The sequence below is a fragment of the Eretmochelys imbricata genome, chromosome 19 (assembly GCF_965152235.1).
Source record: "Eretmochelys imbricata isolate rEreImb1 chromosome 19, rEreImb1.hap1, whole genome shotgun sequence".
Taxonomy (NCBI): Eukaryota; Metazoa; Chordata; order Testudines; family Cheloniidae; genus Eretmochelys; species Eretmochelys imbricata.
In genome coordinates, this window is record NC_135590.1 from 2,735,841 (window position 1) to 2,762,362 (window position 26,522).

At 61.0% G+C, this 26,522-nt stretch overlaps 2 protein-coding genes across 7 annotated transcripts in view; both read right to left on the reverse strand.

The window, feature by feature from the left end:
• Positions 1-40: 40 nt before the first annotated feature.
• Positions 41-22,058, reverse strand: SH3D21 (SH3 domain containing 21). The gene is made up of 18 exons (XM_077838147.1): positions 22,035-22,058; positions 21,247-21,412; positions 18,153-18,313; positions 16,698-16,758; positions 14,291-14,406; positions 13,328-13,418; positions 12,149-12,243; positions 11,606-11,681; positions 10,995-11,095; positions 10,008-10,106; positions 9,268-9,304; positions 6,487-6,555; positions 5,552-5,669; positions 5,025-5,089; positions 4,189-4,304; positions 2,887-3,053; positions 2,083-2,146; positions 41-1,546 (listed from the first exon to the last, which is right to left on the reverse strand). The coding sequence occupies exons 1-18, from the start codon at positions 22,056-22,058 to the stop codon at positions 1,436-1,438; spliced, it is 1,737 nt and encodes a 578-aa protein (XP_077694273.1). The 3' UTR covers positions 41-1,435.
• A 2,609-nt stretch (positions 22,059-24,667) lies between these two features.
• THRAP3 (thyroid hormone receptor associated protein 3) overlaps positions 24,668-26,522 on the reverse strand; it is a 69,965-nt gene continuing 68,110 nt past the window's right edge. For all 6 annotated transcript variants that reach the window (XM_077838074.1, XM_077838069.1, XM_077838070.1 and 3 more), the window contains one exon: positions 24,668-26,195. In XM_077838074.1, coding sequence (XP_077694200.1) covers positions 25,974-26,195 — 222 coding nt within the window. In that variant the 3' untranslated portion in view covers positions 24,668-25,973. The remainder of the gene's footprint in view (positions 26,196-26,522) is intronic.

Here is a 26,522-nt window from a genome sequence, read left to right on the forward strand (position 1 = left end):
CATATTTATAAAATAGTTTTTAAAACTTCAGGCTGTCGGCCAGCGGCTCCTGGGGGCAAGGGACATTCACAGTTGTTCCAGACCCACCCCCATGTCAGACAAGCGTAATGGGAACGAAACCACTGCAGAGAGCAGCTCCCAGAGCGAGGGAGAAACTCCCAGTTCTCAGGATTAAGAGGGCCTGGGAAGAGCCAGAGGCATCGGACAGGGCTGCTGATGGGAAGGAGGCTGGCATATATCAAGGGCCACTCCACAGACACCTATGCTCGGTCACATTTGAACATGTGCTCACTAACATGACTAGATTCTAGTGCAGACAGGACACCAGCGCTGGGTAACCCTAGGGGTCCAGCCTGCATGAGTTATCACAGGTTAACCAGGATGAGGATTCCCGCCCCCACATCTGGCCCAGGGACGGCTTAGCCAACACATCTGAGTGCCCTAGTGTGGACAGGGCAGGATGCAACATGTTAGCTGGGAGCCCACTCCACAGGGCCAGCTGACCAGGACAATGCAGATGGCTGTCTGCACTAGGGCGAAGTGGTTCCAAACCCTCTTATCCTGGTCTAGTCAGACCCCAGGGTCAGGTGACCCCAGGGCTGACACGCAGCAGACAGGGCTGGGGGCAGTCAGCACAGGGCTTTTTCTCTGGGCGGGCTCAGCATCAGCAGCCCCCAGGGGGTTGTAGGGCTAGGGTCACAGGTGGGCTTTGAGAGTTGTGCTGGGCTAAGAGATGGCTATTCTCCCCCCACACACAGAGGGGCTGGGAACAACATGTGGACGAGATGGCCCAAGGCTGGGACAGGTCAGGGGGGAAGAGGGGAGCCAGGGGCTCAAGACCTGTCTCCAGAGAGGGACGGATGCTGCTTGGACATGGGGCGGCCTCTCCTGGGGCAGGGGGATGGAGGGGCCTCCTTTGACCTATATGCAGGAAATTCAGAGCTGAGCAGGTGATGGGGCCTGGGGGGTGATGACCGCCCAGCGCTGGCTAAATCCAGGCAATGGCCAGGCCCCCACATGAGGCCAGGCCTGTGCACTGCTGGCATGAACACCCTGGTCCTGCTAGGGCATCGCTAACTCCCCTGGCGGCCCCAACTATTTCCCAGCAGGGAGGTGCCCCGTGCTGCCCATCACAAAGCCAGCATCCCCCAGAGGGTCAGCCCAGCGGGACCTGGAGCGGGCAAAAGGCTGCACCCCACCACAGTGCTCATGGGGCTGCATGGCCCAGAGCTCCTCATAGTGCTTCCCCTGAGGGTCCAGTGAGCAGACGCAGCAGGAGATGAGCCGGAGGGGCTCTGGGCCTTCTCCCCACTACCCGGGGCAGGGATCCGGCCTCGGGGTGAACGTACACCAAGGGGAATTAATAGCCAGTGATTCTCTTGCAAGTTTAACGGCCCCAGCAGAGTTTGCAGAGTGGGCCTCTTCGCAGTGGATGTCACAGTGTGGCCGGCAGCTCCTCCAATTCACTGCCCAGCATAGCTGCTCCTGCTCCCGCCACGTCTGCTCCATCGAGGGCAGGCATCTGCTTCATGCTCTCGATTTCCACCTGCAAAGGAGAGACGAGTGGGAGCGAAGGGAACCAGGGCAAACCCCAGCCCCACTCCCTGTGCTGCCCAAACAGGGCGCCTCAGGTCGCTGCTCAGAACGGGCATCCCCGAGCACTTGGTGGAGAGCAGCAAGGCACCCAGGCCCCAGGTTACTGATGGGAAAAGCAGGGTCACCGCAACCATCACTCTTCAGCCAGTGCCCATCTGCGGGGCATCTGGGCACCACACACAATGAAGACGCAGTTGCCCTGCTGCCGCCATCCACAGGCTCAGCTGTTAATCCTCCTACATCCAACTCCAAGCACCAGCTCCCGCTCTGACCCACGCCCCTCCTCACGGATGGAGGCGAGTGGGATTTCACTGATGGACACGCTGCTATCGCAGAACTCCCTGCAGCAGCATGATGCAGGTTGGTTCTGGGGGGTCAGCACCCCAGTGACAAGCCTTGGGTTTGTGGGACCCCAGTGAGGGAGGGGCTGGGGCAACTCCCACCCCTGAATTTCCCATGCAGCACCGCGTCCCCAGCAGCTCTCACCTGCAGCACCATGCGCTTGGCCCGCTCCTCCTGCATTTCCATCTTGAGCTCCTCCATGTCCTTCCTGCAAAGGGTAGTTCACACAGCTGGCAGGGGCTGGCTCTCTGGGGGCCCAGGGCCAGGGACTCAGGGCCAGACCCTCAGCCAGCTCCAAGAAGTCACCCCAGGCACATGGGACCCAGGAGCACCCAGCTCTGCAGCCCACTGCTTCTCATGGGCCTGAGTTGCAGAGCCTGCCGGAGGCCAGAGTCCAGGGCCTGGGCTGGGCCCAGGAGAAGCAGGGCCTCCCATGAAGGTCAGTTCCAAACCTATCTCCCCAAGGCCAGGGGATGGTTCCCAGGGGTCACCTGATTCTGTACAAACAAGGCAGGACACTGGGACCTCATTCCCCTTCCGGCCACGGCGCCCTGAGCCGATTCACTGCTCTACCGGGTCACATGGACACGACCGGCCCGTGCTGTTCTGATACGCCGGCCACAGGGTTCTCAGCCACGGCTGGCACCAGGCCTGCCCTGGCCGGTGTTCACCGGCCCCGAGTGTGACACTGCCCACCAGGGTAGACGTGCACACAGGCTGGCAGGCCAGACCAGGGCCGAGGCTGCTGTAGGCAGTTGCCACCAGCCCAGGAGAGAGGCAGCTCCAAGCACAGCTAGGAAGCAAAGTCTCGTGCTGTCCCCTGGGGATGGGGAACGCTGCATGCAGCTGGCAAACTCGGGGCACTCCGGCTGGCCATCTCAGCCACTGGGGTCAGCACCTGCCAGGGCTCCAACAGCTCCCACCTCCCGCCCACTCAGCCCCACTCACTGGTGCTGCACCCTCATCAGGTCCATCAGGATCTGCAGGGACCGGAGCTCGGCCAACAGCACCTCCAGGGACAGCTTCTCCTGTGCCTTGGGAGGGTCCCCCGGGCTCTCTGGGGGCTGCAGCTCCCTGGCCTGGACGCTGCTCTTGGCTGGGACCAGAGGTGCCTTCTGCAGGAGCAGAACCGATGGGAAACAATCCCAGCAGGGGCAGGGAAAGCCAGTCACCCTTTGCAACTGGGCACCCCCACCTATCAGTCCCAGAGCTACGGCACCGGGCAGACGTTGCCCTCGGAAGAGCTCCTCAGGGAACGCAGCAGGTCTCCAGCACCCACCTCCCCACTGGTGCTACCTGGCCTCCTCAGCTGACAGGCCAAGGACAGAACGGGTCCTGCCCGCCAAGCTCCCCCTTGGGTGCTCCTTGCAGGGCAAAGCCATGGCCCTGGGGCCACCCATGCTGCACCTTCTCCCCAGCTCTGAGCCCCCGGCCCACATGCCGGGATCCCCCGACGGGAGGGGAGGGGCCAGCATGGGGTCAGAAAGGTGGTTCGGGTGCAGCTCCCCCTACCCTGAGCGCAGCCCCAGCCCCAGGGAAGTGGCCCTGGCCCTGCCTGCCCCACACACGTGCTCCCCTCCCTGCCGTGAGCCTGGCAGCGAGGCGGCACCCTGCTCTTCGGCGTCTCCTCCTCCACCACCCTCACCAGCACCCATGTGACTTGTTAACCCAGCTCCTCCTACGGGAGCTCCGGTGCTGCCGACCCATCCTACGGGGCTCCTGGGGCAGGGCCTGGGACCCGCCAGGAGACCGACTCCTGCTGCCCACTGCGCCACTCTGCCTGCGTGTGGGGCGGGGGGGTTGCTGCTCTATCTGTGCACGGGGTTGGGTCTACACCCTGTGGCAGAGGGCGGGACTCGCTCGCTTCAACAGACCCTGCTCCCGTGGGCCAAGCCTGGCACTGACCCATTATTTCAGGTCCAAACTATCCAGCCAGCACCTTTAAAACCGGCCGGTGCCAAGGCCAGAGTCTCCGCCCCGGTGCTGAGCACACGCCAGGCCCTGCCGGCTCACAAGGAGCACTGGGTGGAGGCGGGACGTTCCTCCCCAGCACTGGGACTCTGCGTTTCGGGGCGGGGGGCGGGAGCAGAGCGGTGAGGGCCGCTCACTCTCCGGACAAGGCAGTTGCAGCAGAGAAGCTGTGGGCAGCAAATGCGGCACACAGAGCTGTGCCCACCCAGCCCAGCGAGTCCCACCCCTTCCACTCCTTCCCCACCGACCCCCAGCGAGGGGCACTGCCCAGGCACTCACCGGAGAGCTAGCAGGCGGCTGGCTGGGCGGCTTCCTGCCTGGCATTTTGGGACGGGTCGTGGTCGGGTGGCTCAGTTTGGCATTGGAGACCAGGATGGCATCAAAGCAATTCGCATCTGCAAAATCAAGAGGCATCAGCAGCCCCCTGCCCATCAGCAAATGCAGCTGGAGCCAGACTCCAGAGAGGCCCCAGGCACAAGGACTCCACCGGTTCCAAGCGGTGCTGTCAGGCTGAAGAGCTCTGCACCCAGACTGATGCCCAGCCAGCGGGGCATCCACACAGCTCAGCACCCACCCGAGGCACCGAGCTCTTTGGAACACCTGGGCCTTGGGCCGGGCACAGTACGGGGCTGTATGGGGACTGAGCTGCTCCCTGCCCTCCCAAGGCAGGTCCCCCTTTCTGCTCCTGAAGGGAGGGAGAGATTTGGACAGCTGCAGCAGGGGACCAGTCGGCAGGACTCCTGGGTTCTGCACCGAGTGGATTAGTTGGGCGAGCCGGCACCGGGAGGCCTGTGACATCGTGTGGGCTCCTCACACACAAACCCCAGCAATTTCCTCACTTTCCTAGCTCAGGAGCAGCCCAGGCTAGAGTGCGCCTGCCGGGGGTGCTCAGAACCAGGGCAGGGCAGAGTCTGGAGGTGCCAGCCCTGCCCCAATGCCCTCAGTCCTGCATATGGCAGAAGACTCCTCCATCTTGCAGGCCTGGCTCCAGTCACAGCGACTGATGGGCAGCTCCCCCTTGTCCAGGGCTCCGCAGCTGGACACCGGAGGGAGCGATGTTACTAGCCCACCCCGTGAAGGGGGGATCGGAACGTGCCAGGTGGCAACAGGCTTACCTGGGTCCTTGGGCTTGCTCTTCTCCCCACTGGCTGGGGCACAGTTCATCGGGGTACCGGGGGGCCTAGCAAAGGCAGAGACATTCCTGCACATTAGGGGGCTAGCAGCCCGCAGAGCCCCGGCCCCCTTGTGCCTCTTTCCCGCCTCCCCTTCGGCTAGGTGCTGTGTCCATCCCACTCCAGTCAGTCCCTGCCCACCTGGGGGGCCAGGCAGGAGGGAGGAGCCTAACTCAGTTGCTCTGCCCCTTGCAGAAGTTTAACAGCCACCTGCAAAGCTGGTGATGGCATTATCGGAGCTAGAGGGAGGGGGCTGAGGCAGGGGGCTGAGCCCAGATGGGCAGGGAGGGAAGTGTCTGCCCTGAATACCAAGATCAACCCCTGGAAGGTTTGCGAGAAGAGGCCCCCACCTGACACAGCGCTACTTCCCCACCCCCTGCCAGCCTGCAACAATGGGCAGCTCATGCCTAGACCTCCCCCACCAGCTAGAGCCTGCCCTCTGACAAGGGAAGGGGGCATGGGCCCCTCACCTGCCCATGAGGTTGGAAGCCAGTTTGGTCTTGGCAGGCACGGGAGGGGCGGGAGCCGCTTTCTTGCTGGCAGGGAGGTTCATCTTGGGCAGATCCATCTTCTTCTGCACCTTGGGCACTGGGGGCAGAGGGACGGGTGAGCAGCAGGAGCCGGGCTGTTCCCCAGAAGTTACTGCTCCCAGCCCATGACTGGCCAGTGGCTGCAACCTGGGTCCCAGGACAGTTCCCAGCCAGCAGACAAGGGCCCACAGCCCGGGCCCCATCATGGCCGGCTCCCCCTCAGAGGCACGTCCTTGGCCGAGGGCCAGGGGCGTTGGACCCCGGGGCCATGGACATGCTGGTGTTATACTGGTCTTTGGACGCTAGCCCTGGCCTGTGCCAGCCGCTACGGAGCGTGGCAGCCTTGGGGCCCGGCTGGGAGATCGGCAGCCTGCTGCGGTGACTCCCGTGCACGCACCAGGGAGCTGCACGTGGCAGGAAATGCCTGCTGCACTCTCGCCTCTTCCCCAGCTGCCTTGGAGCCTGGCTGGCCTCAGGGGCCGGAGTCGCCCAGGGCCAGGCCAGGGCACAGACCGAAGCAGGAGGGGGCAGGCGGGCTACAGCCTAATGTGGGAAGCAGATGGCTGCGAGCTGCTGCCCTGGCAATGCCTTTCCCCTCAGCTCCCCGCCTGACCAGGGGATCCTGAGCTGCCTCCCTGGGGCGAGGGGAGGAAAAGCTGCGGCCTGTCGCCCACGGGGAAGGGGGACTAGCCCCGCACACCCCACCTCTACCAGCCGGCTCCGTTTTATCCAGCTGGGTCCCACGGCACGTGCCCTCACGGGGGAGCAGCCCAGCAGTGCAGGGGAGTAACTCACAGGCACTTGCCACACGCCCTGCTACCAGGGTGGAGACTTGGCACTTCCCCCAGTGCCCATGGCCAGCCTGGCCCATTTACCTTTGGGCTCTCGGGGGGGCCGCAGCTCCGCTTTGCTGGCGCTGGACACTTTCTTCTCCGGCCTGAAGCCTGGCACAGAGGAGCGAGAGGAAAAGTGACGTGCTGGTCGACTTGGTGGTGGCGGGGGGGGCGTGCTCCCCCCTGGCACCGCCCCTGCTCCCTCAGCCCCATCTGCCCCAGGACCTTTTTTTTTGCGCGGGGGGGCAGGGGGAAGGAGGATGCTGGGCTTGGAACCCCCCCTGGCCTGAGTGGCCGCCAGGGCCCTGTGAGGGCAGCCAGCCCTGCTCCCTCCCGCGCTGGGACCGGCTCCATCCACCCGGGAGTCTCGCCTCCCCTCAGAGGCCAGGGCTGGGGCGACACCGGGCCACCTCCACCCGTTCACCTGGGTCGGGTGCACTTGCGGACACTGGAGAGACTCCCCGGCCCTGCCCAGGGGGGACACTCGGGCCCCACTCCTGGCCCCTGCTCCCCTGCCTGCGGGGTTCTCTGCCCCGGCACACACAGCTCTGCCCTGTCCGCTCCAGGACAGGGGCAGAGATGGCATCTCGAGCTCGCCCCAGGCCTGTGGGCCCGGCGAGGGGAGCAGAGGTGCTCGCTCAGGGGTGTCAGAAGCTCCTGGAAGGCGAGCGAGTCAGAGGCCTGGGGCTGACACCCACGCAGCCCAGCCTGGTGCATCCGGGGAGCGACAGCGGCACCCAGCACCTGTGTGCGTGCGACGGAGGGGGCGGGGGGGGGCAGGATGTGAACAGTCACAGGGACCTGAGCTCCCCCAGGCACAGAGCTTAGAGTAGGGCTTTGGGCTAGCTTGGACTTTGCCTGCACTGCCAGCGTCACTGCCCCTGTGCCAAGGGGCACCAGGAGGGGGAGCTTGGCACTGTCCCTGGTGGTGCTCACAGCAGCTGGGATCTCAGAGCCCAGGGTGCCCCCAAAATACACCCAGAGTCTGACCCCCCCCCGGTGGGATGAGCTCAGAGCTGGCCCATCCCCCAGACAGCTCCAAGCAGCTCCCCACAGCAGCTACAAAGCCCGCTCCGCTCATTGTCACATGTGGCCACGGTCCCAGGCAGCGGCGGTGTCCGCAGTCTGCACTTCCTCTGCCGGCTGCTGCATCAGCACACTCCCCATGCCCCCACCCCCAACACTGCCCCCGTCCCACGCAGAGATGGGCCCCCCACTGCAGGGCAGGCTGCCCTCCGGCCGACAGCCCCAGCCGCCTCCCTCCCCTACCTGTCACCGCATCCATGCGGAGGGCCCAGCTGGGAAACCAGCCCCAGCCCCACCCCAGAGCTCTGGGGCGGCTGGGCCCTGGGGACAGGCTACACCACATAACACCAGGGCAGCTCCACCCCACCGCAGCCCCACTAGCTCTCACCGCAGCAGCACTGACCCCAGCTCTGAGCAGGCAGTTGGGCTCCCAGCCAGCCCTGCCTCTGCTAAACCAAGCCCTGACCCCTGAGGGTTCACACAAACCAGAGCCACCCACTCACTGATTTCGTCCCTTTGCCAAGCCCCGAGGCTGGGGCGCCCAGGCCACAGTGCCCACGCCTCCTGCCTGGGCCCCGTGCAGGAGCTTGTGCCAAAAGGGCAAGGGGGGAGGGGTGCGAGCCCCTCCTGGCAGAGCCAAGGGGAGAGCCCTGGTGATGGAAGATCTGCCCACCCTGGGGCCAGAACGATCCCAGGTGGCAGTGGGTTCAGTCTGCCACTTCCCAACAGATGCCAGCCGGCTGGACCCCTGCACCCCCCAGCAATAACCAGCCACCAGGGGACACTGAGTGGGGCTGAGGGATGGGCTGGATTGGGGGGGCGGGGGTGCCACCCTCCCTCAGCCCCTTGCCAAGCCGAAAGACGACAACACTTCAGGAGCCTGCAAAGCCCCTGGCCCAGCAAGAACCTCCATGCTGCAGACTGCCAGGGACGCTGAATCCAGCCCCGACCCTCCCCAACCCCGGGGTGCAGCTGCTGTGTTCCCCACCCCAGAAAGGCTCCTGTACGCCCAGCCCGTTGGGATCCTCCACGGTGCTAGAGCGGGAGGGCAAAGGTTGGCACAGCGAGCGGTCGCTCATAGGAGGGACCGCTCCCCTCCATACCACTCTGCACCATGCACATGCCACAGACAGCACAGAGAGCAAAGGGGAGGCAGGTACCTGCCATCACAGCCACGCACGGGGCCTTCACAAGTGTTTGCAGGGGGACGGTCCTGGGCCCAGGCTCTGGACTCCAGCCGTCGGCTGCACTCACCAGCCGTCAGTAGGGACCTGCCCGCAGCTCCCCAGAGCTCTGCTCCGAGCCAGCCTTCCCCAGACTGCTGCTCAGCCCCTGTACCCAGGGCACGTGACGCAGAGGAAACCAGCACCTTGCTGGAAAGGAAGTCACAGATGCAGAGCACCCAGGGCTTTGCCCAGCTCTGCAGGTCAGGAGCCTGCGCCATCACCTCGTCCCCCGCTCGCTGCCTGACAGCGCTACCCAGAAGCCAGCTAGCCTAGCAGGGGGAGTCTTGGTGACCCCGCAGCACGGACCATGCGCAGACTGCTCTGAGCTGCACTTGGACCCACAGCCGCTCTGGGGATGAGCCTACGTCCAGCCCAGCCTCCGGGGCTGGCAGGACCCCCAACAGCCATGCTGGCTGCCTGCCTCCCCCTTGGCAACAGCCCAGGACTGGGAGCCAGGCAGCACCAGCCCACAGCCTCCATTGGGTCGGTTTCACTAGGGAGGGGCTCACAGCCAGGCCCCCTCCCCCCCCCCGTCAGCTCTGACCCCCCCCGCCATGGGCTCCTTCCTTACTTGACTCCTGGCTCCGCGAGGGCACCACCGCCGTAACCTGCAACAGAGCAGAGCACGATGAGCAGGAAGGGGCACATCCTGCGGCGGCTCCTGGCCATTCTTCGCCCCATGTCCAGAGCGTCTGAGCCGGGCCAGCCAGCACCGCACCGGGCAGGCAGAGGGGCCATCGGCTTCCCTGCAGCTGGGAAGGATTCTCTCCCCGCCCCACCCCAGCTCACGCCCCGCCAGACGCATCCTGGGCTCTCCCCTTTCAGCAGCTCCGGAGGTGGGTGCTGGCGGAGGTGAGCCCAGGGGCTGAGCAGGAGCAGGGTACCAGGCTGGGTGGGCAGAGCTGAGCTAGGGATTTATTATTCCTATTGCAAGCTTGCCATGTGGATTTCCTCGTCCAGCCACAGCACCCGCGTGCCCAGCCAGCCCCGGCCCAAGGAAGGAGAGGGACTTCTGGCCCCTGCCTGCGGCCCCGGGGGTGCCTCTCACCAGCTGAGCAAAGGGACGGGCAGGGGCCACCCCTGGGTGTTCCCTCGGGGTCACTGCACCACCTGCTGGGGGAACACAGAACCTGGAGTGCTGCTGTTCCCGCCCCCACTGCCATGGGGCCAGGAGCCATTTGCCCACGTGACAGGCTGCTCCCGGCGTCAGAGCCCCTGCCCCGAGGCCGGCGCCCCCCTGCCCCAGGGCTGCTCACTGGGCCCCCCCATGCCAGCCCGCCCAAGGCGGGGACACCCAGCCCCAGCACTCACTTTTGGCACCAGGGACTGCAGCAGCATCACGAAGTTATCGGGGAAGAGGCCTCTCTTGCCATCACATTCCCCTTCCCACCAGCCCTCATCCTCCGTCTCCTGCAAGGCAAGCAGGGAATGCCCAGCTCAGGCCGGGGTGCTACCCCCCCGAGCCCCCCCGTACGGCCCAGCACCCCGGCCACAGGCTTGGACACCGCGGAGCACAGGGGGGTGAACACCAGGACGAACCCCAAGGAGGTGGCACCCGGTCAAGCCTGCCCTGCTCCCTCATGGCACCCAGCACTGCCAGCAGATCCCACCCGGGGCCAGACCCCTTTAGCAGGAGGGGCTCAGAGTGCCCTGGAGGTCCCTGGCATTCGGGATGCGGCCGGGAGGGGCAGTGAAAGAAAGACACTGGGGGTGCATGGTGGTGCCCACAGCTCCCTCCATGCCAGGAGGGGTTCAGAGCCCTGTGTCCCACGCCTTCCTGGCACATGGGGATGGTGCATTGCCAGGGGCCCCTGCAGGGCAAGAGGGCTGACAAAGGAACTTGCCCCCAGAAGCTGCAGCCCGTGGTGCTGATGGGACTGGCAGCAAGAGCATCTCAGCTGGGCTCCCAAAGCCGGGAAGCCAGCCGGAGGATTTGGAGCCCCTCTGAGACAAGACGGGGTGTCTTGGGATCAGAGGGCAGTGGAGCTGGGGGGCTGAGACCCAGAGACTCACGTCCTCCAGTGCCAGGCTCCACCATTTGGGGTTTCCCCATCTGGTTGGTGGAGCAAAGGGGCCAGAGCTGTTGGTGTCCCCTGTATCATGGCCAGAGGCCACAGTGATGGGCCCATGACACAATAATGAGCTGCTCCCTGGCTGGGGGGGCAGGCAGCTGCGAAAGCTGGCTTCCCCACCAGTGAGATGGGCAGATCAGCACCCCCTCCCCAGCGGGTTCACAGCTTGCCCTGGCAGCCCCCCCACCGTCCCCAGCTCCCCTTGGCTCACTCCCCATGCTCCCACCTTGCAGAGAACCAAAATGACGTCTCCTCTCTTCAGCTGCAGCTCATCCTGGAGCTCTGGCTCATAGTCGAACATGGCCTTGCAGTACTCGGCTTTGCAGGCTGGGCGGGAGGGGAGGGACTCAGAGGAAAGCCCAACACGGTCACTAATGGGGGACGCTGTGCTGCTCGCAGGGAAAGGACCCCCTCTCCCAGGTACGCTCGAGGAACCAGCCCAGTGAACCCAGCCCGTGCATTGCACTTGCAGAAGCAGGGCAGGACTCAGACCCTGCTCGAGTGGGGGCGGGGAAGGGTCCATGCTCCTGCCCTGCAGATGCTGCAGGAGCCAGCAGGAGCACAGGCCTGGGGGCCTGGACTCCAATCCCAGATCCCAGCCCCACCACTGCCTAGGCCAGAGGCCCTGGGGCAAGCGGCTTCCCTGGGCTGTGGGGACCCATCCTTCCCCAGGGCAATGGCTGGGAATCGCTCCTTGAGGACTGTTGGGTTCTCCCTTCCCATCCACTACAGCCCCAGGGATGGCCCCTCCCCAGCTAGGGCCCCACAGGGGACACGGCTGCTCAGCAGAAGCAGCAGACTCCATGGGGCAGGGGAGCGCAGGCAGGCCTCACTCACATGGCTGCGGGGGCTGGTTTGGCGGGGAGCTCTGGGCTGCGGGGATGGGCTTCTCCAACTTCTTGGGGGGCTCTGGCTGCAGAGGAGACACGAGGCTCGTTAGCACTCAGGGAGTGGGTGTCTCAGGAGGGAGGGGGTGCTCAGAGCATGAGCTTCCACCCCTCCACACCCCAAGAGCAGCCCAGAGTGGGGGCAGACACCTCCACTGACTCCCTTCCTAGAGCCGGACCAAGCTGGGCCCACGTGAGCCTGGGGTAGCCAGCAGTGCCAGGAAGGGCCTGGGCGAGCTCCTCTCGGTCCCAGCTCAACTGGCCACGCCTGGGTGGGGCTTTACGGCCTGGGCCCAGGAGCAGCCAGGCGGGTTCACCTGCTGGGTCAGGCCACCAGCTAGCCTGTCTCTGGGGCTGCTCTGGCGGGGGGTTGGGGGGTGGGGACAGGACAGGACATAGCATGGAAGGTGAATCCCAGGACGGTCCTTCCCCCCTGCCCTCTGCCCACAGTGCCAGGGGCCGCTCCCCCCCTCCGCCCCCCAAACACACTCACCTGCTCTGCCTCCTTTACGATGAAGGTCTCATCGGTCAGCTTCGGCCTCTGCTTCCCAGCCCCATTCTTCGGGAGGGGCTCCGGGGCCACTAGCCCTGCACACACCATGGTTGGAGCGGGTTATCTCAGGGCACCTGGGATGGGACAGCCCCTCTGCGGGGGGCACAGACGCTGCTCTGACCCAGAGCGCCAGCAACCTGCCAGCTCTCAGGGCACGCAGACCCTGCCTCCCCCCCCCCCCCACATCCCCCACCCCAGCTTGTGGGAACGCAGCACTGAGGGCGCTCACGCTTCATGCCTTGGGGTCTTCCCAGATCAGCCCCGCCACATGCCATGGGTTGCTGTAGCCTAGGGTCTCTCCTAAGGGGAGGATCAGGGCAGCGGAAGAGAAGGGAGCCAGGCCCTGCTACCTCGTGTGACGAAGTGGGACTGTTCTTAATGTTTCCTCTGAATAGTGTGGGGGTGCCTCAGTTTCCCCTAGGCAGTTTTTAAGTATCTAGGGGGTGGGATGGGGGTGTATGATCATTGCAGAGCCCTAGAGGGCATGTGTGTGCAGGAGTCTGGACACAGAGAATGGCCAGCACCCTGTTTCCTGGCAACTGATGGCCTGGGCCCTTCCCCCCCGCCAGGTGAGAGCTGAAGGGTTGGAGAACAAAGGAATCAGGTGACCACCTGGCCCGGGAAAGGAACAAAGCCCAGAGGAGGAGGGGCTGGAGGGGGTTTTCAGTTTGGGGCTGGCTGGGACATGGAGTGAAGTGCAGACGTGGTTGTCTGGCTCACTGCCCCCCAAAATGGACCCAGCTGAGGTGTCCCGTTCTCTGCACCTGCAAGCTCTGTGTTAGACCATGTTCCTGTCGTCTAATAAACCTTCTGTTTTACTGGCTGGCTGAGAGTCACGTCTGACTGCGAAGTTGGGGGGCAGGACCCTCTGGCTTCCCCAGGAGCCCCGCCTGAGCGGACTCGCTGGGGGGAAGCGCACGGAGGGGCAGAGGATGCTGAATGCTCCGAGGTCAGACCCAGGAAGGTGGAAGCTGTGTGAGCTGTGTGTCCTGAAGACAGGCTGCTCACAGAAAGGCGACTGCCCCAGAGTCCTGACTGGCTTCATAGGGAGCAGTTCCAGAGCATCGCCCAGGGACTCCGTGACACCTCGCCCCATTGCTGCTCCCCGCTCCTTCCTACCTGGGGGCAGCCTGTCCAGCTCCTGGACGAAGTTGGAGGGGAAAGCACCAACCTGGCCATTCTTCCTGCCTAGCCACCAGCCATCTTCAATCTGCAGGGGAAGAGAAAGGCTCAGAGCTGAGCCCTGCCAGCCGCTGACCCAGTGTGCCCAGAGCATCTCCAGCAGCCAGGCTTGGAGGGTGCCACTGTATCTATCCCTGCCATCGGGCCAGCCCCCCACTATGGCATTTCTCTTGGCCGTTGGGAGACAGCCCGGGTATCCCAGCCAAACACCAACCTCCTGAAAGTGCTCCCTGCAACAGCCATTGGATACAGAGAGCCTCCCCAGGTCCCGACCCCCAGCATTGCTGTGTGCTGTTATGCCGCGGCCAGACCCCACCCCAGACATGGCTGCTCACGTCAATGCCGGACGACGCGACCCTTGTAGCTTGAACAGGAGATCCAGAGGGGCTCGAACGGGGCCAGGCTGCCCCCCTGAGGTCTCCCATCACCTGCCCAGCTCCCCACCTGCCTCTGGTCTTTCCCCACCCTGCTTGCCTATCCCATGGCCCTCCCAACTTTGGGGCACTTGCCTGCCCCTGGCTCCCTGCTGCCACACCTCTCCGGTGGAGCTGGGAAGTGGATCTTGCCCTGCCTGCTTGGCCTCGCTGCTACCCTCATGGCACGGAGGAGGGGGAGGCTGGAATGGGGCAGGCTTTGGCAGCACACAGGCTGGCCTTGGCCCTCTGCTGCTGGGCCGTACCTAGAGTGTCTGCAGACAGCACCACGACCCAGACACAGGCATCCCGCAGGTGCCAGGGGCTGGAAACAACCCTCCAGCCACCTCCCGCTGCTCCAGCCTTCCTGCCCCCCAGGAAGGAACAACGCACCTGCATCCCAGCCCCCCACCCCCAGCCATTCCCAGGCACATGGGCCTGGGTCTCCTCTCCCTGGCTCCGGCAGGTGCCCCCCAGCCCTGCTCACCTCCTGCAGGATCTGCACCAGCTCCCCGGCCTTTAGCTGCAGCTCATCCGCCTTCTCCGGGGCGTAGCTGAAGTTCGCCTTGCACCAGCGCTGCCCTGGCACCGGTGGCTTCTTTGCTGGCGTGGAAACAGCATGAGACACACGTCACTCAGAGAGGGGAGGCTGGGGGACAGGCTGCACTGTGCCTGCCGGGGAAGAGCTCAGAGACTGTACCCCACCCCTTGGTCTGATGCACGAGGGGCAAGCTGGGGTCCCAGCTTCACGGCTCAGCTTATAAGGGGCCACCAGACTTCGCCTGCACTGGGATTCCCCCTCCTCTGACTGTTCTCCTGCAAACCCTGGTAACCCCAGGAATGGGGCTGACTCCCAGCAGCTTGTGAAACCAGCCCTTCTCCCCCAGAGGCTGCTGCCCTGCGCGCCACCATCTCAGCTCTCGCTAAACAGTCAGGGCTTCAGCCCTTAAGGGGGCGAAGCAATGCTTGAAAACGTGAAACCTGTGGGAAGCGAGGCAGCCAGCCTGCCTGAGTCTGCAGACAGCCGGAAACGAGAACTCAGAGGTGGAGAACTGCCCTGTGCATCTAGAAGGGATGTTGACTCTGAAACCTAATGAAGGCATTTCTGGTCTCAGCCCTGATAACCATTGCACTGCTGATTAAAGCAGAGGACAAAGAAGGGTGATGGTGTGGTGCGCGGGAACCTCGTTTTGCTGCTTTGTGGGAATGGAGTTTAGGAAACGTTCACCACTTCCACCTCCCACCCTAGTTCGAGCTCCCCACCCACCCTTTGGGAGCTCAAGCCCTGCTCCCTTACAGGAGGGGACTCGTCCGTAGCACGCTGCTTTGCTAGTGTAGGGCAGGCGCCTCCCAGGCCAGTCTTGCTGGAGGGAGGCCAGGCCGCGGGGGTGGGAGAAGGAGAGAGGGACTGAGAGCCAGAGAGTTGCCAGTGTCTGGCATAGCTAGGCCCAACTCGCTCTCCCTACACACTGACCCCACGCCCCAGGCAGACCCCTCTCAGCTCAACACCGGCTGCGGCCTGGCCGGCAAACCCGGAGCCTTTGGGGGTAAGAGGCAGGAAGCCCATTTCCCCATCTCCCCCCAGCAGGAAACCTGGCTGCTTCCCTACTGCTGGAACAGCCCCACCCCCCGCCAACTCCCCCACTCCCTTCCCTCGCACAGCCTGCCCTGAACGCCCGTGGGCTCGGTCAGGCTCCAGGCTGCCCCCCACGCCGGTTCCTGGCCCAAGCAGGGGACTGAGGCCTTGGCAAGGGGTCCTATCAGGCCCTAGCGCACGGCAGTGGCGGGGCAGGAAGAACGGAGCTGCACCACCCCCCCAAGTCAGGAGGCAGCCACGCCCCCCCCAGCACGGTACCCCCTAGCGGCTCCCGCTCCTGCCCCCAGCCTCAGGCAGTGGTTCAGCAAGCGGATCCTGAGCCCCCCTGAGGTCTCTCATCACCTGCAGGTCCAGACCCTTACGGGGAAGGCAGCCGAGGCGGCCCACAGCTGAGGTACTAGGAGCTGTTGCTGCCAGTCTGAGGCTCCTTCCCTCCCCAGCCCTAGTGCAGCAGAGATGCTGCTGCTCCACCAGACCCATTGTCATCTGCTGGGTTCCCATTGGCTTGGAGAACAGGCCCATTGTGTACATCAGCCAATCAGAGGCCAGCGTGTCAACAACAGGTCTGCCTGGCAGGCAGTGAAAATGCCACAGCTGGGCCCTGGGCAGAGCCACGGGCTGACGAGCGAAGGGTCCTGAGCTGACGGCTGCCACCATGGCCCAGAGCCCTACGGGGACCGTATGGGGGTCCCACCCCCAGCTCTGGGGAAGGGAGCGGTCCTTGGCAGGCAGGACAGAGGGAGCAGGGGGTCTTGTCCCCCAGGCTCAGCGCACCCAGTCGTGAGGGGAGGAGAGGAGAGGAGAAGGAGACATGGTCAGGGCACCTGGGTGTGCCAACTGGGGGACCCAGATGGCCCAGGCACAGAGACTGGGGATGCAGCTCGCCTCCGGCCGGACGAGGAGCCAGTGGGTCTGGGACAGGCAGGTGATGCCGCACCAGTGAAAAGGGCAGTGCGACACCCTGGCTGCGTGCATGGGCGCTCCCCCCAACAGAAGCACCTAGGGACCCTGGAGACTCCTTGCAGAGATGGCAACAGAACCCAGGAGTCCTGGCACCCACTGCTGTGCCCAGCCCCCAGCTCTCCAGCTACCAGCCCATTTTCAGGTGCGTCTCCAGGCCAATCTCAAACCCCGGGTCCCCAGATGCCTCCTTCTCCCCGGTTACTATGGCACCCACCACTTGCACGCCCACCCGACGGTTCGTGCCACGGCATCCTGCAGAGTGAGGGAGCCTGGAAACCGTGCTCTGCACGCCCTGCCCGAGGGGCCCAGCCAGCGCACTGAGCCAGCCACTCACCAAAGCGGGTCGAGCGGGGGCACCTCTGACCTCCGTCAGCCATGAGCGATGCTGGGATTTCCTGGGGCAGACAGAGAACAGGCAGGGTAAGGAGCCGACGCGCTGAAGGGGGGGTGGGAAACGTGAAACCCGCTGCAGCTCGTTGCACCTCAGCTCCTCGGAAGTGAAACTCCTGCGGCCATGGGGACGTAGCAACCTTGGAGATCTGCTCCCAGGTAAAGGGGGAAGCTCAGGGTTCACGAGGCGCCTGGCCTAGATGGAGGAGGAGGAGGGTAGCACCAGTCCCAGCCCCAAGGGCCAGCTTGGGGGCACTCAGGTGGGTCTACTGCACCCCACACTGGCTAGTGTCTAGCACAGCCTGGACATCTGAGAGGAAAGCCTCCCCAAGAGTTAACCCCTCACTCTCGCTAGTCCTCCCTGGCCTGCCACACAACAACCCAGGACACAGAGCACAGTCCCCGTGGGACAGACAGACACGGGTGGGGCTGGGGGGCACTGAGCTCACACAGCAGCCTGGGTAGAGCAGGATTAGAAGCCCGGTGTCCTGACTCCCAGCCCTGTGCCCGAGTCACAAAAGAAAACTCCAGGATCCCCAGCCACAAGCACCCCATAATGGGCAGAAAGCAACCAGTGCAGGGAGGACCCAGCCCCACCCCAGGCAGGGCCAATACCAGCATCAGCCCTCACTCATTTCCAGGTGCACCCCCCTGGGATTATCCAGAGAGGAAACGCCACAGAAGGCCCCGCCCAAGGGAAGGGGGTGGGCTCAGTGCTGGGGCAACCTCCAGTCAGGGGCTGCAGAAGGAGCCGGCTCCCCCCAGCTCACCCGTCTCACACAGCAGCCCCCCACCCACAGCAGCCCCCTGAGCAGTGGTGGCAAGGGAAAGCAGCTGCCTGTCCTGCTTATATAAGTGACTGGGGAGGGTGTGGCCCAGGGACACCACCCCTTTGCCCTGCCCCCCAGAGAGAAGGCAGGCCCAGGGGAATGCTGGGACACCGGAGGAGCTAGGGCCTGTCTTGCATTGCGTGATTTGCAGCTCCACACTGACGGCCAGTGCTGCTGAGCATCCCCCGACCCATGAGCTCAGCACCCCTGAACGTCAGGCCGTAGGTCACGCTGGAGGCCTGAGGTGTGTATTGGTGGACACGCCTTCCAGGTGGCTGCAGGGCATGGGCGTGCGCACCTGTGGGGGTTGCTGCGCGCGGTCCCTCCCCCGCCCAGGTCAGGTTTGCTTTGGGAAGCTGCCAAGCCACCTGCAGAACCCGGCCTGCCAGGCTGCAATGGGTAACTCATGCAAGAAGTGGCTCCAGCAGGCCGCAGTGAGATGAGCCCCGGGCTGAGGGCAGGAGCATGTGGAAGATGGTCCGGTCCCCTGGGCAGAGCAGGGGAAGTGCTCCGGCTTCTGCACGGCAGCGTGTCCCCCGTAACCCAGCAGGATCCCCTGCCCCGCTCACCTGCACAAACTGCCGGGGGAAGAGCCCCGTCTTGCCAGCCAGCTCCCCCTGCAGCCACCCCTCCTCCGGGCCCGACTCCACCTTCCGCACGATGTCCCCAGCTTTCAGCCGCAGCTCATCATCCCGCTGCCCGGCAAAGTCCACCAGAACCAGGACCTCCCCTGGCACCGGGAGAGAGTGAGGCGGAGAGGGGAGTTCTGCTCAGCAGAGCCGCCACCCCCCACCCGTGGGGGCAGGAGCGGAGCTTCCTGGACGAGGCTGGGCCCATGGGCCGCCCTCAGTTTGCCCCGCCTGGTGCAAGGGCAGCACCCCAGCCACAGCCCCGGCTCTCTCGCGCGGGGCCGGGGGCCATCGCTCTGGGCTGCCCACGGGGGCGCGAGCGTCAGGGCTGGGGCTCACCTGGAGGGTGCCTCCCTCCCTCGGTTAGACTGTGAGCCCGCTGGGGCCGGGACTGGCTGTGTCTGGGCAGCACCTGCCAGTGGGACCCTGGGCGCTTCTGCAGCCAACTGTTAACGGTAGCAGGGGCTGGCGCGCAGGTGTTCAGTGGGGCAGGGCCTTGAGCCGGAGAGCAACGCCAAGGGCCGGGCGCTGCAGGTAGGGACAACTCGGGCAGGTCCCAGGGGGAAGGGGGGCGTGCAGTCCCCAGGCTGGGAGGCTACTGAGCATTTTGGGGCAGGTGCCTGGCTTCTCCCCTCTCAGCGTGTGGACAGGGAGCAAGCTCTAGGAGCCAGCCCGGCAGGGGGTCCCCACAGAAGCCAAAGCCTTAAGCTCAGGTCGTTGGCTAGCCCCAGTAACACGCGGAGAGCGGCTGGGCTGTGGCCCCTCTGCTGAAGGGGCCGCTCAGCCGAGGCCCAGCCCCTGAGCCTGTGTAACTCAGGGCCACTCCACGGCGGTCGCGGGCAGCATGGCTCGCTCCCGCCTGCCCTGAAGGGGTTAAGATTGCCGCGTGTCTGTGGGGTGAGGTGGGCAGCACCCAATGTCTCCAGGCACGTCTCCTGCCCCCCGCCCGTGACCAGATGGCCCCCGTGAACCCCGCCCTGGGCAGCCCAGCCCCAGCGCTCTGGGCTACATACCCATGGTGGTTCCCGCAGCCTCTTGCTTGAGAGCGTGTGGGCAGGCTCCAGCGCGGAGCAGGGAGAAGCGACTCACGGAGCTGGGAGGGGAAGGCCGGTTATGACAAGCCTGGCATGGGGGCCGGGCTCTGGGAGGCAAACAGGCGAGGCCGGTTCTGATAAGTGCAGGCGATGGGGCTTTTTACAGCCTGGAGGAGCTGGGAGCGGAGCTGGAGCCGCAGGACCTTGGAGAAAGGCAGCAGCATGAGAGGACCGGCTCTGCCAGAGCTGCAGGCCAGGCAGCAGGACCGGGGCCTTGCCCCACTCTCCAGGGTCCCAGCCCAGGCTGCAGCAGTGACCGGTGGGAGCCTCTGCCACACAGGCCGGGCGAAGGGGGCTGTGCCCCTAGCAGGAAGCCCAAACACCACGGCAAGGAGAAGGCAAGGGCCAGGGGCTCCCAGCAGGGCCAGGGGTGTGTGTGTGTCGGGGGGAGCAGCAGGGAAGTGTCTAGTGTCCCCCTGAGCCTCCCAGGCCTAGACAGAGCAGAGCCTCTGTGCACCGCTGAGCTCAGACCCGGCGAGGCGTTCCGAGTCTCGGCCCCGGGTTAGAGGCAAAGGGCCTTGCCCAGGGTGGCACAGAGCAGGGAACGGAACCCAGGAGCCCCTGGCTCTAACCCCGCGGCCCCGGCAAGACCTCTCCGCTGTGCTGGCTGCTTCCCCAGCGCCTCTGCATCTGCTAGGTGCAAACGAACGCCCCAGCAGGGCCTGACAGGCTGCAGCCCAGAGACGTGGCTGGGAGGAGCCCGTCAGACCTGGTGACGGCTGTGGCAGACAGGTGGCCCAGCTGCTGTGTGGGGATCCCAGCATGCTGGGCTCCAGGCAGGCAGCCGCCCGCTGAGTCAGGGCAGTGTTCTGCTCTGTGCGGGTTAACAGCACCCAGCCCCGGGCCACCGGAGCTGTGATGGGCTTCTTGCCCCCCAGGGCTGCTCGAGAAGGGCAGGCACAGCGACTGGCTCTGGAGCATAGTCATGAGCCCCGGAGCCCCTTCTTGCTTCTCCCCCTGGGGTCCAGCCATGGTGCGGTGCCTAACTGGGAGCTTGTGCGTCAGCCTGGCCCGGTAATTCCCCCAGTGGCTCTGGTGGCAACGTCCCGGGGCGGCTGGTTCAACAGCACGGGGTGTATTTTGTGAAAAGTCCCTGAGGGGACCCCCAGACCCACCGGCTAGCATGTGAGGAAATGCACTCCATTGCAGTAGCTGGCTGGAGCCGGGGAAGGGTGGAGGAGGTGCGCTGACAGGGCAGGATTTAGGGGCTCTGTCTTGGGAACAACTTGACGACTTCAGCTGACACTGCTCGCTGTCACCATGCATGCATGCTAGCCTTCGCTGCGTTGCCTCTTTCCTTCCTGCTGGGCTGGCAGGGCGTTCCCACGCTGGGCTGGGGCAGGGAGCCCTGCTGAACCCCGGGGTACTGAGAGCTCACTCTGGTTAGGCCAGAGGCTGCTGTCAGAGTTTGATCCAATACATAGGGACTATCCGCTGCACCTGCTTCTTCGCCTGGGGAGGGAACCGCCCCACCAGACGGGTTGGTTGTGCACTGGCGGAAGGCGCTCAGCTCCTGGTGAGGACGCGCCATAAGAACCTCTCCATCTGCAGGGCTGGGCTCAGCTGCCTAACAGGGTTAGCAGGAGTGTGACCTCAGCTAAGGTGAGACCGTTTCAGGCCAGGTGCCCTGCAGCCTTATAGAGCAGGGCTGGGGTTTGTTCCCGAGCACCCGAGATTGAGAGCTGCCCCCCCACCCCTCCAATTGGGGGAGTCCTGCCAAGAGCCCAGAGGGGAATCGATCCTGCTTAAAAGACGGCCGAGTTGCCTACGGCGGGGGGTCCCGATGGAGGTCACTGGCGAGAGCTGACAGGGATGTCTGCATCCACAGCCCAAGACTCCCGTTTCCTGTCCCTCTGCTATCTCCATTGGAAATGGAGTCCGGGGGCAGATGAGAGAGATCCCTCCACATGCCTCTAGATCTCTGCTGCCCATTTAGGTACCGAAAGTAGCGCCCAGATCTTCAGACGAGCCCAGCCCCTTGGCTGCTGAGCCCTTGGATTCTGTCCCTCGAGGGGGCATGTAGCTGACAGTCAGGGGCTCGCAGAGCGCTGAGCTGGGACTCTGGGATGTGTAGCCCTCGGCTCTGCGGTTTAGTTTGAAAAGCCCCTAGGGGCCATGAGCCACCTCACAATCACAGAGTGCGGGGCCCAGGCCCACTCACACACCATGTTACCTCTGAGCCATGTTGTTCTCAGGGTTATTTACATTGATTCATTTATTTGTGTTGGTTTGTTTATTAAAGAAACTTTAACTATATGAGCCCATCCCCTCTCTGCATTTATTTCCCCGCAGCGCGGTCCCGCGAGTTTGGGGTGGGTACAACTGGAGAGGGTGGAGCAGGAAGCACCCTCCCATCGGCAAGGGAGACATTTACTTTGGATAAGAGTAGCAGAGCAAACAGGAAGGAAATACAGGAAAATAAACAGCACCTGATGACACACATCCCTGGGTTGATTAAACCTCAGTCTGGCAAAGGGACAAGGAACAGGAGAGCCCCTTCTCCACCATCTCTGCACCCTGCCTAACTCCTGCATCTTACCCCGTTTGCATGACCTATTAGATAAGTGGTAGAGGAGGGGTTGGTCCCCTCCCCGCACCAAGATCACCTAATTGCCTTCCAGACTGTCTTTGGGAAGTTCCAGGATGTCAGCTCAGACACCGAACCCTCTCCCCGCAGGCAGGTGCCTCGGACTGAGGATTCAGCATTGACCCGGCCTTTGCAACTGACCCGTGCTGTCGTCTCAGGGGACATGGCTCATTGGCTGCAGGTTGAAACTATAGAGCTTGTACCTTCACGCTGCTCTCCAGCAACCCTGGATTGCTCAGGGTGGGCCCTCTCCCCCCCGTGGCTGCATACACATGGGTAAGTAATCTCGGTCGGTGCAGTCATGGTCCCTATGTTCCTCTCCAGAGCTTTGGCCACTGGCCTGTCCTAAAAGCAGAACTGTCCTTAATGTGAATCATTCCGGTTCTCCCCTCACTTGACTGCCCTGGCACCCCTCAGAGCTGCGATCACTACTGCCATGCCGGAATCTACCTGGCAGAGCAGCTGGAGAAGGGGTGTGCACAACACGTATTAATTGATTGCAGGGTGATGTCAGACGAGAAGAGGCAGTAACTGTCCTCAGCTGTGACAGAAGATCCTGGAGGCAGGATCACTTGGCGATTCCCCATTTACAGCTGCGTTTTGAGGGCAATCAGTTCACCAGCTTTTGACCCATTTTTCTGATTCTATTTTTCCCAGCTGATTGGGCTCAATTGTTTTCAGGTTTGTGAAACTGGCCCTTTAAAGCACCAAGTGCGTGTACGCATGCATGTGCGTGTATTACTCTGTTTGCACAGAAAGGTAATTAGACAGTTGTAACATTAGGTTTCTGGCACCTTCCTCTGAAGCAGCTGGTTTCTGGCCAGCCTCAGTAAGAGGACACTGGGCCAACAGGTTTCAGAGGAGCAGCCGTGTTAGTCTGTATTCGCAAAAAGAAAAGGAGGACTTGTGGCACCTTAGAGACTAACCAATTTATTTGAGCATGAGCTTTCGTGAGCTACAGCTCACTGCATCGGATGCATCTGTAGCTCACGAAAGCTTATGCTCAAATAAATTGGTTAGTCCTAAGGTGCCACAAGTCCTCCTTTTCTTACTGGGCCAATAGTTGATCTGGGACGAAAATTGTTACTTTCCTATTTAGGTGTTACAATACCCAGGTTCTGCGAGGTGACAGGTTTCCGATCTGGGTTTTGTGGGCACGTTTAACAGCTTTTCACATGACTGCACCCCATAGTTTTGAGGGTAACCACATTTTCATGTTTAAATTTGTAACTTTCAGAGACATTACAGTTCTAAGTTCGCCACGAATGCTGTTGTTGAGCACACCTATCACCACATCACTCTGGTTCAAGTACCCAGGGGTTAAATTAGTGACATCAGTGAGAATATTTCAACTTTGATACCAGTGAAATGGAATTACCAATTCATTCTCTGCCAGTTTATGGAGCTACAGATTTGCACTGTTCGTTTTATTGATGGGAAACTGAATTGGTGACTGTGGGGCCCAATTATAGCTTCAGTCTCTCTCTACCAAGGAAGCTCACTTTTGGAGCATGCTGGTGGCTGGTTTCTCCTCCACCTGTCCCAGTCGTAAGTCTCTCTCATCAGACAGTACCACAATACTCTGAGTGCTTTTTAAAGCTGCTGAGCTTTTTACTACTCCTAGCAAGTCAAAGAGAGAAGCTCTGCAGCCTGAAAAAAGCCTTTGAACTTTTACACCCCTCAGCCTGTAGCTCTAATAACCTCATCACTCCAATAAAACCCAGGAGACAAGAACTGGACTGGTGAGATGCTGCTGCAGACAAACTAGCTGACAGGTGACGGATGCAGGAGACCCTCCCTCTGGATGCATACACTAATATTCTAACGTCATTGCTCTGAATTTAAGCGTTAGAGTGGAGCTGCCCTCCCAGTGCTATGTGATCCAGAATGGGCAAGAACCGTATTTCATGAAAAAGCAGGGTGTGTGCTGTGAATGTGGTTCGCTACAACCATACCTGACAGTGCTGCTCCCGCCCTAAAGCAAGAACAACCTGCCCCAGTTCTTGAGAATTTCATTTGCTTAAGAAACAAAGTCTTTGTGAAAGACAAGGCTTGCTGTGTGTGAAAGTCAGCAGCGTCCTGGCCAGGACTGTGCAGTGAACAATTCCCAGTGGGCAAATCCATAATCATTTAGGCAGAGGCATGTTTTAACTGATCACCATTAAGTACAGCACTCAAGGTACAAATAACCACTTAGTGCCCGATTACTGTATCTAATCTGTACTGTACAATCTATGGGGTAAATAATCCCTTACTAGATGATGTGTTAGTATAGTACTGCGGCAAAGTAACACCTGAAATAATACAGGCAACAGTGAGTGCATGGAGAAGGCTTGTATTCCTCAGAGCCAGTCTCTTGTTTCTACACTACAGAATGAAATAAGGAACGCTGTTAATCTTCTTGTCTCTCTTTAAGTACAGCCCTCCACACCTAGCTAACCATGTGACCTAGAACTTTCTTGTTCTGTACTTTATTTAAACCTGCAGTCAGTGCAAACAGTTGAACAATGGAGACAACCACAAATGCATCAGTTCAGAATTCCCTCCCCACTTTGTGTCACTGTGGCTGATTCCAGTTTGTCTCTTCCAGATCAGTCAGCACTTTTTAAAGCCTCCATTTCCAACAGCACATAAATTGCTCTAGGAGTCTACCCTGTTGCTGGACACAGCATTTACTACTTTTGGCTTCCCCTCTCCACTTGGAAAGCAAAGGTCTGGTACAAGGGGAGGCCCCGTACTCAGCATGAGAAACAAACTGGAGTTACACCTACGGCTTATTTTATTGTATTTTTATTTGCATGAGGAGTTGAAACAAACTTTAGGGGTTTACTAAACAGGAACTGTTCAAGTCAAACAAACTATAGTTAGCAGGTTATAGGGGGAGGCCCAGCAATCCTGGGAAGGCAGAGATGGAGGGGGGCAGAGGCTGATGTCTTTTTACAACATGTGCATACACTATACCTGTGCATGAATATGCCTCTCCTCCCTATAGGTTCACCAACCACTGAGCTATTTGCTAAACCTCTTCAGAACACTGTAAATGTAAAGCTGAAGGTAAATGAAACCACAACTTTCCTCAGCCAGCACAGGAGGAATTTGCTTTTTTGTTTTAGAAAAAGATTAATAAAAATATTGAAAAAATTCTTCTCCTTTTATATATTTTAACCTAGTAGAATTCAGAAGTTTTTTAGAAAACTATGTTACCCTGGAAAGAACATTCAAGTTCACAACCAGCTGCAAAGAGGATACACACAATGCCTACAAGCAGCTTGGGATTCCAGCACACAAGAACCAGGTCTACCGGCACACACACTAAAATGGGTGAAGAGCAGGGTGCATTTTTGCCATGCTAACTTTAACTTTCAGCATAAAAGAAAAAAATAAGGTGGTTTTAAAAAGGCTCTAAACTCAACTTATACATACAAAAATTAGTTTTTAAAAATAATCATAGCAGTTTGGTCCCAACTCCAAGTTAACATTTAGATGTTTATTCACGTGCTTCATTGTTTTCTTATGAGAACCAAAAATAGTTTCCAAAATTAGCCATCTTTAATTGGTGTTACTACATACGCAAAGGCCTAAAATAAGTAGAATATGAATTTAAAAAACAAAATACACAAGAGGGGAGAAGAAAAATAAGCAGGTGAGTTAATCCCCACCTTTATCATCTCTAATTATAAGAGAAACAAAAAATGTCAAGATACTGGGTTAAGCTGGGCACAAACTGAAATCCACATAGTCTTCAAAGACTGTTGCCAAAAAATATCTGACCATCTAATAAGGTCACAAACAAGAGACAAAATTTAGGATCACACTTGATATTGGACCGTATTCAGTCCAGCAGGTAAAGTCTTTGGGAAGAAAGATATACTCCAAGAGTGGATCCGAATGTAAGTGATCAGTCCCAGTCCACATGTATGGAGGCTGAATTTAAAAATGCAGTTAACTTAAGATAATTTCAAAGCTCTTTGGCAGAGCTCTGTTCAGCACATCAGCATTACCCTGGCAGAGACTCCAACACTGCCTTGCCGGATCCTCTTCCTCCTTGCCAGGGTGTTCAGGGACATGCAGACTCCCTGGCTAGTCAGCAGCTGACTGTAGGTTGTCCTTTTCCTCTCGATTCTCCGTTCCACTTTCATCATCCTCGATTTCTCCCTCCTCTCCACTAAATTTGTCGTGGGCCCACTTGGGGCTAGTGCTCGATTTTCTGAACATGAAACGACCTCTCCCTCGGGGGAAGGCACCCCGGCCTCTGCCTCTGTTCACCCACTTCTCACCACCTTCACCCTCCCGGTCATCATGCTGCACAGGGAAGAAATCAGCCAGGTCAGACAACACTCACAAATCACTTTCATCAGTAAAAACGTAAATAGGCACAATATCATCCCCTAAAATAACCCCGACTTAAGCTGTGCAATACTGCAGCACAAATCAGATCCCCTTATAGTTTGGGCAATGTGTGTCAAATCAGATGACTAGAGAATTCAATACATAAAAGGCGCACAAGTACATGTTTGTGTTTGAGAATAGCAGCCCACTGGTTGAGGCTGGAAGGGCATTGCTCACTGAGCATTCTTTACTTTCCCCTCTGTTTTTGTGCATGTGTGTTTCTTTTTCTGGCACAAAGCT

What these genes read in the sequence shown, in the direction of transcription:
- SH3D21 (XM_077838147.1), bottom strand. Translation starts at nt 22,058, where the DNA reads ATGTCCCCTGAGACGACAGCACGG. An exon ending in AGATCTGGGCGCTACTTTCG is followed by an intron (nt 18,314 to 21,246) that starts GTACCTAAATGG and finishes TCCCGGTGCCAG; the next exon opens with GGGAGGTCCTGGTTCTGGTG. An exon ending in CTCGCGGAGCCAGGAGTCAA is followed by an intron (nt 6,556 to 9,267) that starts GTAAGGAAGGAG and finishes CCTCTGTGCCAG; the next exon opens with GCTTCAGGCCGGAGAAGAAA.